This window comes from Calypte anna, chromosome 1 (assembly GCF_003957555.1).
Source record: "Calypte anna isolate BGI_N300 chromosome 1, bCalAnn1_v1.p, whole genome shotgun sequence".
Taxonomy (NCBI): domain Eukaryota; kingdom Metazoa; phylum Chordata; class Aves; order Apodiformes; family Trochilidae; genus Calypte; species Calypte anna.
This window is the reverse complement of record NC_044244.1, coordinates 144,604,155-144,623,483: the sequence shown is the minus strand read 5'-3', so window position 1 is coordinate 144,623,483 and position 19,329 is coordinate 144,604,155. Positions and strand designations below refer to the sequence as shown.

Here is a 19,329-nt window from a genome sequence, read left to right as displayed (position 1 = left end):
CAGATGAACAGATTTCAGACTATTTTTGCAAGCTGAGTTTGAATCTCTTCAGAATGCTTGAGCTATGTTCTTTGAGGTACTTCTGGCTTAAATCAGTTATGTGTCTTTTGAAAGTTTTGCTTAATAGCCTCTTTAGCAGTAGCCTGCTGCTGTTCTTAAGTGGGTATATCTTGATGGGCTTCTGTTTTTAAAGTTACTCGATGCTGCTCGGGCGTTTGGAGACTGACGCTTGGTCAGTGAGTGTGGAAGTTTATGAGCAGCAGATGCACGTCCTTGAGGAATTGCTGCCGGGAGCTTTCTCTAGCGGTGTGAGAGCACTGGTTGCAAGGGAAGACCATGTTTAAGGGGAAAAAAAATATGATTTTTTTTTTTTGTTGCTGTGGGATTTGGTACTTCGCTCTTCTCCCGTCAGGACAGGATCACCCCGCGGGGAGCTACCGGCCTCCTGCATGGAGCCCGCCCGCCTTCGGCGCCTCCTCCTGGGGTTCCGCCACGGGAGGCCGCAGCCGTGGTGTCCATCGGGAAAGGCGGGGCGACCTCCTGCCCACGGCTTCTCCCACTCCCCGGGGCGATCCCGCAGCCCCTCAGCTCCATCCCCCCTCCCGCCATGTCGCTCCGCCCCGCACCTCCCGGCGGGCTGCGGGGCAGGCGCATGCGCAGGCGGGGCTGTGAGGCCGCTGGGCGGTAGTGGGGCTGCGGGGGCTTCCGGGCTGGAGGCGGCTGCTGCACGTCCCCGCCCCGGGCTCTCCCGGCTGCAGGTGAGTCTGGCTGCGTTGCCCCCCTCCGCTTCGTCTGCCCCTCCGCGGACGGGTTTCCTCTCATTCGCTTTCCCTTCGGGTTGGGCCGCATCTTCCCTGGTCGCCGCCGCCCCGCAGAGCGCCTCAGTGCTCTCCCCCCGGGATAGGGTGCGGCTGTGTGGGGCTGTGGCGGTGTCTGCAGGGAGGGGAGAGAGGCGGCTTCCGCAGAGCTGCCGGACGGAGAGCTGCGTTTGATCCGGTGTTGTAAAGGTTTCTCACGTATCCCGAGCTGAGGGAGGCCTCAGGAACCGGTCCCGGCGTCGGCGGGGAGACCTCCGCTCCCCAGCCCGGTCCGGTTATCGTAGAATCATAGGTTCAGCCGGGTGGGAAAGGACCTCTGAGATCACCAAGTCCAACCCTTGATCCACTACCGTGGTTACCAGACCATGGCACTGAGTGCCACATCCGTCTCCTTAAAAACTTCCAGGGATGGGGAATCCACCACCTCCCTGGGCAGCCCATCCCAATGCCTGATCACCCTCTCTGTAGAGAATTTTTTCCTAATGTCCAACCTAAACTTCCCCTGGCAGAGCTTAAGTCCATGCCCTCTTGTCTTACTGGGAGCTACTTGGGAGAAGAGACCAACCCCCCCTGGCTACTCCCTCCTTTCAGGGAGTTGTAGAGAGTGAGGAGGTCTCCCCTGAGCCTCCTCTTCTCCAGGCTGAACAGCCCCAGCTCCCTCAGCCCTTCCTCAAAGGGCTTGTGCTGGATCCCTTCACAGCCTCCTTGCTCTTCTCTGGACCTGCTCCAGCACCTCAATCTCCTTCCTGAACTGAGGGGCCCAGATCTGGACACAGTACTCAAGCGATGGCCTCACCAGAGCTGAGTACAGGAGCAGATTCCCTTCCTTGGACCTGTTCTGTTAGCAGTAAGAACACATTCACATTAATAAAGCATGAGTGGGTTGCCTAATTTTTTGATTTTTCCTTCTTCCTCACAGGTTTGCCCTCAGGGTGGCTGAGAAAAGACAATGGGAGTTCAAGGACTTTGGAAACTGCTTGAATGTGCTGGGAGACCCATAAACCCAGAAACGCTAGAAGGGAAAATTCTTGCTGTTGGTATCCTTCTGAAGTAAAGCTGAGGAACCTGATTTGTGAGGGAGACTACTTTAACTGTTTACCTTGCATCTCTATGATCTCTTGTGCTTATTTTTTTATTTTAAATCATAATATTTTGATGAGATTTTATACTTTTTAATATGTTAAATTCTAAGCTCTTTGATTTTTCTTCTTTTAAAAAAAGACTTTTTAAATAGGTTCCTTACACAAGTGTTGGGCTATAGGATTTTGTCCTTTATGAATAAAATGTACTGCTCTCAGTAGGATGCTAAGGCGAGAAAATTTTAGGTACTTCTACATCAAATTCCCTCTGATACACAGTTGGTTAAATACTGGAAAGATATGGAAAGATTTACTTGTAAATATAACTGGGAAGGTTATTTTAACTCTGTTTTTTTCTGGGGCGATAGGGGCAAGAATTTTTCCTCTCTGAAGTTTACAAGTATTTAGATAATTTTGGCTTTAAAGGCCGCAACATTGGGCAAAAGCCAACTATGTCAGATATGTCACTTTATAGAAACTATTAGTATGGTTGTATTGTGTAAAGATAGCACACTTTTTTCCTCCTTGATGGTTCTGTTTAAGATATCAAGTATATGGTTGAACCAAGCAATAAAGGGAGGCAAGAGATCGTGGAGGTAATTTCAGTACGGAAATGCTCACCTCCTCACTCTGTTCCATCGTCTCTGGCAAGTTGCTGTTTTTTCCGAATTCGGCCTGTCTTTGTTTTTGATGGGGAGGCACCACTGCTGAAGAGGCAAACCTTGGTAAGTGCCTTTGCTGAGTCATTGCAGTGCAAGATAAGATGTATGTCTGCTGATACTAAGTAGTCATTTTCAATTTTGATCTTAATTCTGCTTGTGTTTTCTGAGCCTTGAGGATGGAGGCCTTGAAGTTCCACTGCTTGGGAGGTTTTCTTTGCAGTTACAGTCTTGGCTTGCCTGTTGGAGCATACGGCAGCTCCCTTTTGATATATTAAGGTTTTGATTTTCTGTAGAAACCAAACTGCAGAGAAGTAGATGACCCAGAATCAAGGGTTGGACTTGATGATCTTAGAGGTCCCTTCCAACCCAGACAATTCTATGATTCTATGATAAGCCTTGCTCCAGAATTGACCTGAAGACAACTTTTGAGAGCATTTCTGCTCAGAAGCTGAAAACTATTCCTGAAGAAGCTGACATGGAGAGATTTAGAGCATCTGAAGGCTATGTTCCCATTGGTACAGGATGGGTTAGGACTTGCTTGTAGACTCAGCATATAGAATTGGAACAACAATGAACTGGAAATGTGCAGCATCCAGCAAAATCTTTTTAGTGTGAATCTTATTTTTACAGGCTAGGCGAAGGCAGAGGAAGGAATTTGCCATCAGTGATTCCAGGAAAACTGCAGAGAAACTCTTGAAAACACTATTGAAGAGACAGGTTATCAAAACTGCACTTGAAGGCAAAAGGCAAGGATAAGTATTATTTTCCCCTTGTTTCTAAGTGACAGGTAAGTTTTTATGTAGCTATTAATAATTTTCTTGTTTGCTTGTTTTTTTTTTGTTTGTTTTGTTTCCCTAAGCAATGAAGCATTCCCCCAGTATTACACAAGTTCGGAGAGCAGAAATTGATGATATGTATGTATTGCCTTCTTTAGAGGATGGAAGAGGGAAGAACAGGTACGGTAGAATTAAGAAAAGTTTAAAATGGCTTTAATAAATATCAGACAAAGATGTAAAACATTTTTTTAAAACTTCTGAAAAGGCCTCTGACCCATGAGACTCCATTGTCTATAAAGTATATGCCTTTAATTTATATTCTATTTGGGTTTTTTAGAGAGTTTGGATTATAGCTCTCAATAGAGAAGCCCTTCTAGCTATTTGTGGCAAAGTAACAAATTTCAAGATTAAATTTCTGCACTGGATTCATTTATAAGGATAAAAATGCTATCTCAGTCTCTGGCCATATCTGTATGACTAATGGAACTGATTGTTCAAACTTGGGTAGCTGGTGTGTGGCAGCTTGGTTCTGATTTGTGTCCCCTCTCTCAGTGGTGCACCTTTTAGCATAAGTGGGCTTTGAGTGTGTACTTGCCAAACGTGACATCTTTTATGACACTAAGAGGGAATGTGGAGTTGGCCATTAGAGTGCACTTTGCACATCTTTATATATACTTAAAAAGCTGCCCAAATGAGAATCAGGTAGTGGTTTATACACCAACAGTTGTCTCAGCCTACTCTTAACAGGTAAGTTTGCATTCTTGCTTCATGTTCAGACTTTATTGATTTGTGTACATATTTATAGGTGTGTGAATATTTATACTTATTGTTGAAGGGATAGCTGATGTCCTTTTTCTTAAGATAGGAACTTTATTTTCCTAAGTAAAAATCTACATAATTTTTTTTTTCTCTGTGTTTTTTAGCTCAGAGGAGGAAGAGGAAAATGAATGGAAAGAAAGAATGAGCCAAAAACAGATGTTGCATGTAAGTGCATCCTAATTGCCCTGTGCTGTAAACATCCTGTCATTCACGTGAAATGCTTAAAAGACAAAGAAAAAATGTTGGGGGAAAAAAAAAAAGGTGTTTGGAGTTACAGGTCTACTAAAGCATTACTTACTGAGCAATCAAGTTAATTTTAAATTCTGTATGAATTCCTGCTAATGATAAAATAGAAGTGTAATTTTCTCCACTAGAATGCAATAGAATAGGAATTTATTGTGTTGTTTTTTATTTATTTTGACTACTTTCTCTGGACATGTAGAGAAGAAATTGATTTTTGTATTCATATAAGTGACATATATGCATTTTTGCATAAGTTTATACACATAAGACAGTATATTTAAAAAAAATTTATATGACTCTCCAAAAATGAATTTATGTTGAAGCATTTCATTCTTTGAGTTTTCACAGATAAATTCTATATTCCTTTCATGGGAAGATTTCATGGGAAGAAAAGAAATACATAACCTAACAAGATGGTGTAAGGAATAATAAAGTTATCTCTGTTTTTTCAAAGCAAAAAACCAAATGCTTGGAAGTGCTGTTTGTTTTTGAGGTAGTTTGCATTTAGTAGAAGAACCTCTTTGAAGGATAAAACCAGACCAGCTGAGGCTGTAGGGCCGACTAGTTTGATTTATACTAAATATTTATACTAAATATGTTTTTTTGTACAAAAAATGACAAAAAATGGACTTTACATTATTAAATAGTAGTTACTTTTTTTTCTTCAACTGTTTTCTTTGCAGTATAGGAAGTAGCAATAAAGATTTTTTTTGTGTATTTTTGTTGTTTGGAGTGATGGTGTAAATATTGTATTGTTCTGTTTGTGCTGTAATATAAAATACATGTTTATGTTCTCTTCAATTTTTGTAGGAAGAGTTATGTGAAAATCCTCATTCTGTAGATATTGAGTCAGAAGAGTTCAACAAGCTGCCTCCAGAAATCAAACATGAGATCCTGACTGAAATGAAAGAATTTACAAAGCGTAAAAGAACGTTATTTGAAGCAATGCCAGAGGTAATATTTAAAATAGTTTTCAACCCCTCAGACTCTGCCTATTTCCATCGATGCAGATGAAGGCTATGTAAGAGTATCATATCTGGAAAGCTTCATCCCCGTGGCTATTTAAGAAGGGATGTTACATTAAAGGGGAGAAAACCCCAGCGTGATAATGAAACTTAACAGAGTCTTCCTGTGTGTCTATTCAGAGCCCCATCTCCTGGTTTCCACTAAAGTCAGCAGAGCTAACTGAGTTTGGCAGGAATGGGAAAAATCATGGTGTGTCTCATGTCTCATCAGCATTAGGCCCAAGATTTCAATTGCAAGAACATAACAACTGGTGTGGATAAACCAGGCAGAAAATAAGATCAGCTTGGATTCCAAACCCTCAGGTTCCTAGGGGAGCTTTTGTAGCTTAGGCAGCTCTGTTGCTGGAGCCATTCAGAGACAATTGGGGAAACCAATAGTGCCACATCTACAAAGCTTTTCAGAGCAGTTACTTGTAAAAGTACAGTGTATATCATATGAAATGATAGTCCATGACCAAGTGTAAGATAAGAACCATCATCTTAAAAGCATCCCCTTGTGGATTCTTTTATAACTGTGTTGTTTTCAAGATGGGGAGCAGCTCTGTAAACCCAGCTAAGTTTTGTTGGTCACACCATTGTCATCTTTTTATGTTTAGCCAGCATTCATAGCTACTTAATGGTACCTTTGAGAATTGCTGCATGTTACCAGACTAGTGTTGCTATTGCTTGGGAGTGCAGCAAAAGGTAAAAGATGTTTTCTGCATAAAGGAAACTCTTAAAAGCCTCTCCAGAGTGTGGTAAATGAACTTGCTTAAAAAGGGCAGCTAGTGGCATTTTGTTTAAACTGACTAGCTTGTTTTTTTCTCTTTTAAGGAGTCCAATGACTTTTCCCAGTACCAGCTTAGGGGATTGCTTAAGAAAAGCAGCCTCAATCGGTGCATAGAAAATGTACAAAAAGAACTGAATCAGCAGCACTCAGGTGAAATCCAAACACAGTATGAAAATGAAGGTGGTTTTGTGAAAGAAGTGGAAACTAGGAGGGTAGTCTCTGAAGACACTTCTCACTATATCCTAATAAAAGGTATTTCAATTCTTAATTTTGTGAAGGTTCTTGCTTGGTTTATGCAGTCTGCAGCTGACAGTTTTTTAAGAAAAACCTGAATATTGCTTACAGGTGCATCTAGCAGGTATTTGTATGAAATGCTCATTACTGACAGACATAATTAACAGTGGTCTGTAAATGTATAGAAAGCTGGTTATTTCTCTTTCTACAATGATTTCAATATGTAAAAATGGAATGTTAGTGTAAAGCAAGTTTGGGTTTTTTTATTGAAAAAAAAATCAACAAAAAACTTTATTTCAGGTATTCAAGCAAAAGAAGCTACAAGCAGAGACTTGGAAACTGCTGCAGGTTCCTCATCAAAAATGGTTGAATTTGCTAAATTGAATAAAAGCAGTGAATCTCCTGCTAGTGCAAATCCAGTTGGCTCTGACAAGTGTCAGGCAGACAAGGATAAGAGTGTGGTGGCAGCACCTCCCTCTCCCCGGACTTTGCTTGCTATTCAGGCAGCTATGGTGGAAAGCAGCTCAGAGGACGAACTGGGGGATGAAGATACAGGACAACTGAAAGTAGACTTGTCTGTAACAGAGGAAGGCAGGGTGTCTCCAAGAACATTAAGGGCAATTCAGGAAGCTCTGAGTGATGATAGTAAAAGGGAGAAAGTTGTTAGAACTGATGCAGTGCTACCAGAAAGGTCAGAAGTAAAAGACTTCCTGCTCAGCAGCTCTGATGAGGAAGATCAGATTCCCGAAGTTAAGGAGGAAAAAAAAAAACCTACATCTACAATTTGTTCATCAAACCAACTGATTATGCAAGATGCTGAATTAGAGCAAAAGAGTCAGGAGTTAGAAAAAAATCTTATTATACCTAAGGACTGTAATGCATCCAGAGATGAAAATGATTCTTGTACTGACAGTACGATAAAAGACCAAGGTGTAGACAAAAAAGAAAATAATTCCAAAATGGGATTAAATTCTTTGGGAGATAAGAATACAAACTTGTCAAGCTGTTCCCCTGTACAACGTGGTACAGGGCCTTTGATCCATGCTGAAGTACGAGACCTTTCTAGAAATGAGGAAAATGTGAAAATTTCTGAAAATACCAAGGAAGTGATTCCACAAGCAGAAGATGATGCATCTGAGGTACAAAAGGATGTTAGACTTCTTCCAGAAGCAGGAGGTCCCGAGGAGGAACAAGAAGGGATTTCACAGTCTGAAGACAGCGATTCTGATGGTATGCACTTTCTAATTGTGTAAAAAGATAAGAAAATAGGACCTTAGTGTATTTGTATTTATCTGAAGTCAACCTTTTCTCTTATTAAGAAATGATCTAAAAATACCTATGTAGGAGGTAGAAAGAAAATCTAATCCATGTTTTCCCCCCTGATGTTATGTTTTGTCATTGAAAGCTATGTATACAATATGGAGAAGGAGGAAAGCTGCTGTTCTGTTTACTGAATGTGCTTAACTGCTGTGTTTATGGTCAGCCACTTGCTTTCTGTAGCTTCATAATTCTTAAATCTATTCACTGCATATAGAAAAAAAAATTGCCCAAATGGAAAGCCTGTTCAAATAGGTTTTTTTTTTTTTAACAGGCAGAAGTTGAACTCTTTATTTTCCTTTAATAGGAAGCTTTATTGAAGTGGATACTGAAAGCAGTAATGAGGCTGAGTTTCCTACTAACTGTGATGGAAAACTGCATGATGAAACAGCACTTCCAGAGGTGGAGACAGACAGACATGATGTGGTCACACAGGACTTGCTGAAGGAGTCTGATGAAGTGCAGTTGGCAAATGATCAGAATGTTGAAAGAAAAGACGATAATAAAGATGCAGACAACGAGTGGCAAGACATCAACCTGGTAACTCCTTGTTGTTTGTTTTCACCTGGTAATGAAGTGCTCTGTCCCCAAGTAGGTTTTAAGGAAGACCATTGGACAGCTTGTACTGGCTTGGGCCAGGATAAAGGTGATTTTCTGTCTTGTACCTTTGCTGTCAGCTAAGTCTCTTGTAAGTAGCTGCATTTGCTGAATTTAACAGCAAGTTCTTAGACAGTGTCTGCTTCTGAGACTGATAACACTCGAGATAACACTGATAACACTGAGACTTTAAACACTCTGTTTAAAGTTACTGCTAGAGACTGGTGTGCAGTGCCCAGGCCATGGTACAAGTTTATTGGATTGTGTGGATTTGATGGCCTGGCACATTAGAGCCACAAAAGTGTAAAGCCTCGGTGGACACTGGCCATTGAATCAGAAAGGGAACAGCTGAGAAACTGCATTCACCCTTTTTTTCCTCAGGAGGACGCCACATTGCAGCTGCTTCTCGCCCCACGTTGGGCGCCAATAAATCTGTCAGGGTTTAACACTGGCATGGCAATTAAACTGAGTGACAGATGCTCTTTATTAGTCCTCCTCTTCTCCCTGATAAAAAAAGGAGAGAGAATAAGGCAGTGAGACTTAACGGGTTGGAAACTAAACTGCACAACTTTAATGAAACAGTAATGATAAATAGAAAAAAAATTACTAAATATATAAAAATATACAGGAAAATTGATACCATGTTCCTCCCCTCTATTCCCCAATAACTCTCACGTCACCACTGAGGCTGCAGGGCAGCCCTGGGAAAGTCCAGGCTGGACTCCTGGAGTCGGCAGCAGTCGGGAGCTGGAGGCAGGAACACACAGATATGGGCTGGCATGGATCAGGACCACAGGCAGACGAACGGACGGGATCCTCCCAGGACGCTGAAGCAAAACAGGGAATAGGCAAAGAAGGGGAAGCAGGAAGGGCAGGAAGGGGTTTGACCCTCGTGATCCCTCAAATTTATACTGAGTATGACATGTATGGGATGGAATACTCTGTTTGGTCAATTCTGGTATCTATCTTGTCTGTTCCTCCCTAAAGGAGGGCTGCAGGTGGGACCTTTTTCTTCCTTCTGGAGGGTAAAATGTTCCTCAGAGCTGAGCAGTGTCCTTGGCTCTGCACACCAGTCTCCAGCAGTAACTATAAAAATCAAGTGTTATCAGTCCCAGAAGCAGACACTGACTGAGAAACTTGCTGTTAATTTCAGCAAGTGCAGCTACTTACAAGAGGCTTAGCTGAAAGGAAAAGTACAAGACAGAAAATCACCTTTATCCTAGCCCAGGCCAGGACACAGCTTCACTGCTGTTTCACTGCTTTCTCATATATGTTTTTAATTCTGTGGGAGCACATTTTTCTTTAAAGATTTTGCTTAACCATAATCTCTCTAAACTCGAAGGGAAACTATAGGGTTTTAGCACTCTAGTGAATAGACCTATCTCTGGTCTTACAGTTTACTGCATTAGGGAAGCTATGACAATTTCTAGGCATGAATTAGTGGAGCATATACTACTAAAATAATTATAATTAGAGTCCTAGGTATACTTTGTTAAGTAAAGCACTAAATCATTGAGATTAATAAGATCTTGTTTTATTTTTCAGGAAGAACTAGAAGAATTGGAAAGTCATCTTTCAGCTGAGCAGAATATGCTTGAGGCTCAAAAACAGCAGCAGGAACGCATTGCTGCTTCTGTAACAGGACAGATGTTTCTGGAAAGCCAGGTAGTATTTGTTGAATAATTTCAACTTAATATAGCATAATTTGGTCCCCACCCTCCACTCTAGTCAAACATTTTCTCAAAAGCTGCTAGTAATTTTGCTTAGTTTTTGGCCATCTTTCTTCCTCTTGGGAGCTTGTTTTTTCAGTCTGTTTGATTTGAAAGACAGCAAGTATTGAAATAATCTGGAATTTCAACAGTTTCAAATAACTATTAAAACATTACAAAAATAAAACTATGAATAAATCAACATTTTAAAGCACCTGTTTAAAGGCTGGGTCAGGTTGATCTTTGCCTGTTTCTCTGGCAGATGCAAACTGAGCAGAAAAGATAGCAAACTGTTTTTGGCAGTATTTAATTGCTCTGATCTGATTGCTAGGTAAATTGTGATTACCCCTAGTGATTAAAAAATAAATGTTTTCAAGAAACCCATATTGTTACCACTCTCTGGGTAACTGGTTTTAAATAATCTCACCAGAAACCTCTGTTTCAGTATTAGTGTTTAAAAGGTAATGCAGTCTGATACGAGGACCACTTGCTGTACAGTGTGTTGGGCTTAACATATCCATAGTTGTTATATCCTGGAACACAGGAAGCTCAATTAAAGCATGAGAAAAAATTTCTTTACTGTGAGGGTGACAGAACACTGGAACAGGCTGCCCAGACTGGTTGGGGAGTCCCCTTCTCTGGAGACATTCAAAACCTGCCTGTGTTATGTGCCCTAAGTGATCCTGCTTTAGCAGAGGGGTTGGAATAGATGATGTCTAGAAGTCCCTTCCAACTCTGTGATGATTCTTTTGGTAATATAATAGACCAGTGATTGCATCTATGATGTAATAAACTGAGTCTAACAATTAAGACAAATACAGCAATGCTTTTATTTTTGTTTCATGAAAGGGAGGATTTGGATAGTATTAAAATGATTTAAATTTTTGTTTCCTTCATTAAATATTTGTTCATACTTGTTTCTTACATAATTTTCTTTAAAAGCCAGTAGACTTCTTTTGTAGTATTACTTGCCATGTAATGGTAGACGCACCATTATGGTTTGAAGTCTTTTGACTTTTTGCTTTTACTTTTTATTATGGTAAGAGTTTTAAGTCTTGAGACTAACTGTCAGGGTAGAAAAGCCATCTGCAGTGAAAAAAAAATAAAGTATGTGCATGTATGTGTATACATACCGCATATATTTAATAAATTTTATACTGTACCTTTTGCAGTGATTATTACATCTGTCTTGGAAGACAAGGATACATGGAAAGAATGATTTCCAGAGATGGTGTTGTCCAGAATTGTGTAGCTAACACAAGCCTGTAAAGCTAGTCTGTGTGTATTGTGATATTTAACTGAGATTAAGTAGCATATTCCATAAAAGCAAACTGTGTAAAATGCATCAACATTTATGTACATCAAAACACCATCTGAAGGATGACTAGTCTGCTGACTGTCTCGTGCTTGATATGACTTTTTCATAGGCTTACATGCTATTTTCTGAGCTAAGTTGGTGCCTGGTTTTTATTTATTTAGTATCTTTTTAACCCCCATTTGTTTTTCATCTAGCTCACATAATTGTAATGTATAGATTTTCTCCATATTATAGAAAGCACAATACTTAACTATGTTTGTGTAATTAAGATACACAGCTTGAAAATCTGCTATTAGTAGTAGTGTGATCAAGCAGTGCTTGACTTACATGGCACTGTCTGCCTGAGATGAGTGTGATTCTTGCACTTCCCAGTCAATCAGAAGTATAATAGGAGCTCATTTTTCAGATAGAATATGAAGAGATTTCTCTCTATCCTACAGGAACTCCTCCGCCTGTTTGGTATTCCATATATTGAAGCTCCAATGGAGGCAGAGGCACAGTGTGCTGTATTGGACCTTACTGATCAGACCTCTGGGACAATCACTGATGATAGTGACGTCTGGTTATTTGGTGCACGACATGTTTATAAAAATTTCTTCAGTCAAAACAAATACGTGGAATATTATCAGTATGTGGATTTTCAAAACCAGCTTGGTAAGCCTCAGGTATTTGCTAGAGACATGTTTTCAAGTTGTATTTCCTACACAGTTTCATAAGTCTGTTACTACAATAGCTCTTCTTTGGAAAGATGTCTGTTGCTACAATAGCTCTTCTTTGGAAAGTATAAAGGTACTCAGTTGGGTTGCTGCTTTAATGCCAGATGACCCCTCGGACTTTGCAGCCCCCTATGTTTAACACACTGGGTTAGTGTGATGATGCTCATCAGGGCTGGAGCTATGAACTGTGGTACCTGTGCCTGGGTAAATGTCAGCATGTCTCTTCTAACCTGGTGTGAAAATTGAATTCTGATGTTATATATGTATAAACATATATAAACATATGTTTATATAAATGTGATGTTTATATAATTATAGTCTTCTGGAAAGGGAAGTTCATATTGGACATACTGACATATAATGTATCAGAAGAGCATATGTATATGCTCTGTAAAAGGTTTTTCATTTAGTTAATGCTGAGAGCTTTTTTACTTCTTTCAGATTGTTCTTGTACCAGTCTGGTCAAATCGTTGCTGATTATGTTAAACTACTAAATTTCAGTGTATTAAGGAAAATATGAGCCACTTTTAGTTTTTTCCTTCGACCTTGTTTAAACAGAACTCTTAATGAGTTTTTATGTTTTCAAAGTTTAGAGAGGCTATAGACTTTGAAATAATATTTTGCTGTCTGTAGCATGTAAAATTTCACCACATTTTTATTTTTTGAAAAATGTGTCTCTGGTTTCTTCTCTCAGAAAGCTGAATGGAATATTATTTCCCTATTTATATGTAGTTTGGTGTGCTGCTGTGGAAGGGATTACTGTAAAAGTATGTTTGTGGTTTTGAGCTTTTTTTGATGTAATAAACCAAAGCTTTTATTTTTTATTAATTGCAGTAAAATAGTCATCATTGGTCTTCATGTCACATTCCTCTGCAGTATTTCTGCTCCTTTCCATGCATTGCACAGTTCTTCTTTCTTGGCTGTTGAAGGATATCCTGACTAGCATGTGGATGGTCTTGCTTTGGGTGCTCCGACACACACCCCACCTTTTGTTCATTGAATTTTTTAATCCTAATTTTTAATCTGAACTAACAATCAGTCTGGTTACCTCAGATCTTAGTAGAGGTGGCCATCTGAGTTCTTCCCTTCTCTTTAGCTGTTTCACAGGCCCCTTTGGTCTACTTCCTAGTCGGGCTTGCACAGGGCAAGTGGCTTCCAGTCTGGAAACACTTCTGAGCAGCAGAGGCATTGATATTATGGACTAGAATTCAGAACTGAGAACATGAATGTTTTTATTTCTGATTTGGAAGTTATTAAATTCAGGTCAGTGTCAGATAAGAGCAGGACAGTGACCAGAGAAATATATGTGAAATGATAACTGTTAGGTTTTAGAAACCATTTGTCTTCAGTTGTCCAGTATTCCAGTTGTCTTCATATTTGTAGCATTTTAATTTGGCAAGACGTATTTGCCACACTACACACAGTTACTGGTACTTGAGGTAACAGCAGTGTTTTGACAGTGCTCTGGAATATGATTTAGGGAATTTTAATGTTGAATTAAATAAAATTTTATACAGTTAATGACTTTTTATTTCAGGTAATTTATTATTTTTTTTTTGTTTGTAAGAGAGCAAACAATGAATCCACTGGTTTTGTTTAGTTTGCTAACTTTTTTTTTTTACTCACTTTACAGGGTTGGATCGAAACAAGCTAATTAATTTGGCATACCTGCTTGGAAGTGACTACACTGATGGCATCCCAAATGTTGGCTTTGTAACAGCAATGGAGATTTTAAATGAATTTCCTGGACATGGATTGGAACCTCTCTTGAGATTTGCGTATGCTTTTGTTATATTTTGCTTTTTTGTCTTTGTATAATATGAGTATTAGTTGTTATACTTTTCTGCTGCTTAAGCATAAAACAAAATGTGAGCATCATGAAGGAAACTAAGGTTACTGTAAAATATGTGACTTCATTGTATCACTGTTTTAAATAGCAAGAAAATAAGGTGACATGTTGATACAGCAATTGCAGAGAGACTCATGAAGACAATAGAACAGCTGTAGAACTGTACAACTGCCTCTGAGTTCATTGCAGACCTGGATCCCTAGTGGAGTGGAGGTTGTTTCTCCCAGAGTTTGTGAGGAGGTGCTGTAGCTTGTTCATAGAGACAAAAAGACTTGATGAGTGAGGAATGGATGGCCTGGAAAGAGACAGACAGGTAGGCTGTGGGAAAGAACAAGATTTGAAGAGGGCCAGGTTGGCACTGGCAAGGATGGTTATTGTTTTTATTTTATCTTTGTGTAACAAAAATTATTATGTGTGGGAGACCCTTTCTAAATGAGCTGTATTTAGGGCCTTCTGTTTGGCAGCTTATGGGACACCCAGGAAATGTTTGCTCCTGTGGCTTACAATGGCTGCATTTACTGTATATGTTGCATCTTTTCTGCTTGCAGATGATATGTCACTTTGGCCATTTTTATTTGAAAATTTCCTGCCTCATCCTGTGTAGTAACTGAAGGAGGGAGACTAAGGCTATTGAAATTAGCACGGTGGCTCTTGATACTCCAAATTATATTTTATGGAGGCACATTAATACTTCTCTCTGTTTTTCAGTGAGTGGTGGAATGAAGCTCAGAAAAATAAGAAAGTGAGACCTAATCCACACGATACCAAAGTCAAGAAGAAGCTGAGAGAGCTGCAGCTTTCTTCAGGTTTCCCAAATCCAGCAGTGGCAGAAGCATACCTGAAGCCTGTGGTGGATGAGTCAAGGGGTTCATTCACCTGGGGGAAGCCTGATGTAGAGCAGATCAGAGAATATCCTTTTGCTTTATGGCTGTACTTGGTAGCTAAAAGTACTCAGATAAAAGTTCATAAGATTTGTTAGTGAGTCAGTAATGGAATGTCAAATTCCTAACATCTCACTGATATGAAGGGCCCTCTGCCCTGTCTGCATGCTCTTTTCTGAAGTGATACCAGCCCTGGAGTGGAGGGGAATGCAGCTATGCATGTGTGGCACTGGGGGCTGCTCTGCCCTCCTGAGGAAGTGGGCTGCTTCATGGGGCATGCAAAGAAAGTCTCATAGCTGGACTGGGTAGCTCATTGTGCTGTGATGTTTCTGTAACTGTGCTGGGCCTATTTCTATTGCACTGTTCTGATGTATGCTTCCCATCTTTCACAAACAAGTTTCAAAACCTGGTCAGAAATGGTGGTTCAGGCTGCTCTTTGTCCCTGATTATTCACTGCATTTCCTTCTGTAAAGTTGATTTCTTTTATCTCTTGCAGCTTGAACTGCAGTAAATTGTTGAATATAAGATGAGTATGCATGCAGAGCTAATAATGTTTCTAAACAGTAAGTGAAAAACTTCCAGTGTATGGAAATGTAAAAATAAGATCTGTGTACAGATATTTTGTTGTATAGCCGTAGCATATAACCAAAATGAGTTCTGTCTTCTCTGAAATATGTTCAGAAATGGTGACAGAGAAAAAGGTCTGTAATTAACAGAGATGTAACAGTTTGATTTAGATACGTAGCATAATACAGGAGCCACCCATGTAAGTGATCTGTAATACATTATTTTCTATGGATTTGTTAGAAAAAAGCTTTGAAGTAGAGGCACTTTCCTCCAGAAATTCTTTATGTGAGGAATTTTCTTTGTGTGTGTACAAAATATTGGTAGTAGCCATTTTGTAATGTTCTTTAACTTTCTGTACTTTCTGTTATGATCACTTTGGCTGGACTAGAACAAAGGTAGATGAAATCCTTTTGCCTGTGATAAAACAGCTGAACTTGCAGCAGGTAAAGTATAAAACTCTGTATGGTTTAAGCATAACTGGTAAATTGTAGGAGAAGCATTTTAATGAACAGCAAGGTGTTAATCTAAAATACTTTTCTCAAAAACTGGGATTTTGCCATAAATTTTTCTTTTTTAGCTTTACATATATGTATGTGTTTAAAGTCATTAAACTTCTTTAGACTTAATTTCTGTATATATTGGGTGTGCAGTGAAGCACTATATGTAATTTCAATTGTTGGTTTCAAGTTTTGTTTATCAAGTGTCTATCTCAAATCTGCATTGTTGTTCTGAATGTAGCTGAAACTACTGGTAGCTTGTGCACATTGAGTCCTTTTAAAAGACAGTATGCTGTCTCTAGAACTGATTTATTTAAAAAAAAATGCCTCTGAGATTTTGGTGAAGTGGAGCTGACTATTGGGTACCATCTGTATCCTTTTAGGAGAAGTTCAGGCTGAACTGTTGAGAAAATGTCCATTAATAATTATACTCTAATTTCCAAGTAAATGTTCTGTCAACTGTAATCAAGCTTTAAAGTGAGTAGTGATGCATACTATGGTACTGTGAAAGTTGGTTGCAAAACTCATCACCTAAGGTCATAAGCAAGATAGCTTTTTTTTTTTCCCCCATAAGCAAGGTAGATAAGTAGTCTCAACCAGTGTTCTTGGTTCTCTCTGTCACTCAAAGGAGTGAGAGTTACCCAAACCTGTAGTTAAATCCATGTAGTTAAATCTGGTTAACTGGAACATCCTTTGGAAGCATCTTAGACTTCAGGGAGAATACAGAGGACTAAACAGTCCCAACAGCAAGCCAAGCTGTAGCTGAATAACAGACTCCTTTTGTGTGACTGCTTCTGGTTCTACTTTTAGATGTTTGTACTGTAGCAGCATGTGGTGTGATGAGCTTGAGTCAAATGCCTGCATTTTATTGCACAAGCACGTGCAGATGTGGAGTGCACTTAGAACATTTGCTTACTAAACATTCTGTTGTTTTAACAGCTTGAACCAAAGGATGTGTTTGTAAGGACATACTCAAGAGCACTACAGAGATTCTCTGTCTTAGGGTTGGAAATAGCAATACATCTCTGATCATCATCAGCACGTTTATAAAATTCAGCTAGCTTATTATTTAGTTTCTCTTTGAAGGTTCTTCTTGCATAATTTATAATAACAATAATAATGCATCTGACTGCTCACATCTATTTGCATGCATATTAATTTGATTAGTCCTTTGCACTACTTTAATTTGGGATGCATTATAGTATAGATGAGATAACAACTGAATTACCATCACAAAAACATCTAAAGGTGTTTCTCTGCTTTATTTTTTACAGACTCAGCTTCGAATTGATTCATTCTTCAGACTAGCACAGCATGAAAAACAAGCTATTAAAAGTCAGAGGCTGCGCAGGGCTGTGACTTGTCTGAAGAGAAAGGAAAAAGAAGAAGCTGATGAAACCGGGGAGGCTGCTGCTGTTACAGGCTGTGAAAATCATCAACCTGGGGCAACAGAAGTCCAAAGTGGAAAGAGAAGAAAACATTCAGATTCCAGAAAAGAACATCTATATGGAGGGGGTTTTATTGAGAGTTTGCATCTTTCAGAAACTTCTAGTGACTCTTCAGTAGAGCAGCTGGAAAGCAGACATTTAAGCAAGAGCAAAAAGAGAAGAAATGTCACTGGAGCAGACCATAAGGAGAAGGGGTGCAGTAGTTCAAGTGATGAGGATGAAGAACAGGGAAACGTAGTCATGGTGACTGCCAAACCTGTGTTTGAAGGCAGAAAAAAGAAATCACAGAGCAAGAGAGGAAATAAAAAGAAAAAAAATTAAAGAAAAACTTAAAAATGTGAGACTGTGGCCACAGTTTTTTTTATGCCTTAAGCTTTGTAAATATTCTAATGAATTCTGATAAATAATAAATTATCCCTATTTATCATGAATTTTGTGTCCAGAACTTATGGGGGGGGAGGGTTAGACAATGAAAAAACAATTGTAGCACACTTGCTCATACAAAGTCCAACCTAGGTCTTAAAGCTTTTCTGTTTTGAGATTTCAAAACTGAACCAAAATGTGGTGCCCATTCATTGTCATTCTGAGGTGAGATAGCTGTTAAATATCACATGTAGTCTGTTCCTTCCTTAACTTCAGACTTACGTGAAATTTTGAAAGCAACTAGTTTTATTTCTATATGCTTAGGGAAGGAAAGTGAGCTCAACCATATTCCACTATGCATGTTTTAAAAATGTTGCTTATTGAATCATTCATTAAATGATGTAAGCCCTTGTAAAATCTTGGGGGAAATCATACAGCACAGAAAGTCTCTCTGTATAATCTGAGGAGCCATAATAATTTATGTTCTGAATGTAAATGTCCTGTTTTTAGACTTGGAGTCAATGACTGTTCAAAGACAGAATTTGTCTGCAAAACTGATGTCCAGTGGTACCCACTGGTTGTAGCCCTGGTATCATGTTAATTTGTGAAAGAAACAATGTGTTGGGCTCAGGCTTCCCCACTGCTTCACCTGTCTCCAAACAGTTGTGTAATTTATTCATTGCTCCAATGGAAAAGCACTGAATGGTGCCAGAGTACTTCTGATACTATGTTTTAGTTCTCCTGGTTTCTTTAGTCTTCTCATTCAATATTTCTACTACATTTCTTATTGTTACACTGTTGAAATTCTAAGACCACACAGCTGAAGTTTCATGTGAAGCAGGAGCCTCCCCTAAACCAATGGAGAGCTGAGGTGAAGTGGGTAGAATTTGACCCTTATAGTTGGAGAGACTAATAGTTTATGTACAGTGTTTACTTAGGCAAACCCAATCTTTTTGATACTGCTTTTGTAAAATATCATATTTCAAGCAAAATCTCAGCCTGGTCAGCCACTTTTCATCAGTATTCTGTGAATCACTCAGCATTCCTGAATTCTGCTTTAGAAGTGTAGATGAGTTCTCCAATTTATTTTATAGTCTCTAACTGCAGAAGAATTCCTATTAATTTCTTCAGCCAAGTATGATAAAGCACAGAGGCCTTTGGTTCTCTGTGGGGCTTCCTTAGTATTCTTGTACAATAATTTATTATTTTTCAATGGCTCCTACAAAGCTCAGCCGAGCTTTTGTATAGTTTTGCTTAAAAAATTGGTAAAGACAGAGTTCCTGTCCTGAATGTGTTGCAGTCTAAATAAGAGGAGTCTTAAAGATACCTGCATGTGTTACCATGAATCATAGAATCATAGAATTGGCTGGGTTGGAAGGGACCTCAGAGATCATCAAGTCCAACCCTTGATCCACTACTGCTGCAGTTACCAGACCATGGCACTGAGTGCCACATCCAGTCTCTTTTTAAATATCTCCCGGGACGGAGAATCCACTACTTCCCTGGGCAGCCCTTTCCAATGTCTGATCACCCTCTCCGTAAAGAAATTCTTTCTAATATCCAACCTAAACTTCCCCTGGCATAACTTAAGACCATGCCCTCTTGTCTTGCTGAGAGTTGCCTGGGAAAAGAGACCAACCCC

The 19,329-nt window shown here is 39.5% G+C and overlaps 1 protein-coding gene and 1 long non-coding RNA gene across 2 annotated transcripts; both read left to right on the top strand.

The window, feature by feature from the left end:
• The first annotated feature begins 693 nt into the window (after positions 1-693).
• On the top strand, positions 694-2,603 carry LOC115599824. The gene is made up of 3 exons (XR_003988629.1): positions 694-758; positions 1,738-1,855; positions 2,441-2,603. It is a non-coding gene; the product is annotated as an uncharacterized LOC115599824 (long non-coding RNA).
• Positions 2,604-3,221: 618 nt separating this feature from the next.
• On the top strand, positions 3,222-17,735 carry LOC103527448 (DNA repair protein complementing XP-G cells). Its single transcript, XM_030466297.1, has 13 exons — positions 3,222-3,305; positions 3,419-3,515; positions 4,259-4,319; positions 5,208-5,351; positions 6,236-6,443; positions 6,726-7,655; positions 8,050-8,282; positions 9,885-10,004; positions 11,807-12,020; positions 13,716-13,860; positions 14,640-14,840; positions 15,738-15,822; positions 17,151-17,735. Exons 2-13 carry the CDS (start codon positions 3,421-3,423, stop codon positions 17,643-17,645), a joined length of 2,931 nt encoding a protein of 976 aa, XP_030322157.1. The 5' UTR covers positions 3,222-3,305; positions 3,419-3,420; the 3' UTR covers positions 17,646-17,735.
• Positions 17,736-19,329: the final 1,594 nt, after the last annotated feature.

What these genes read in the sequence shown, in the direction of transcription:
- LOC103527448 (XM_030466297.1), top strand. Translation starts at nt 3,421, where the DNA reads ATGAAGCATTCCCCCAGTATTACACAAGTTCGGAGAGCAGAAATTGAT. An exon ending in AGATGTTTCTGGAAAGCCAG is followed by an intron (nt 10,005 to 11,806) that starts GTAGTATTTGTT and finishes TCTATCCTACAG; the next exon opens with GAACTCCTCCGCCTGTTTGG. An exon ending in GATGTAGAGCAGATCAGAGA is followed by an intron (nt 14,841 to 15,737) that starts ATATCCTTTTGC and finishes AACTTTCTGTAC; the next exon opens with TTTCTGTTATGATCACTTTG.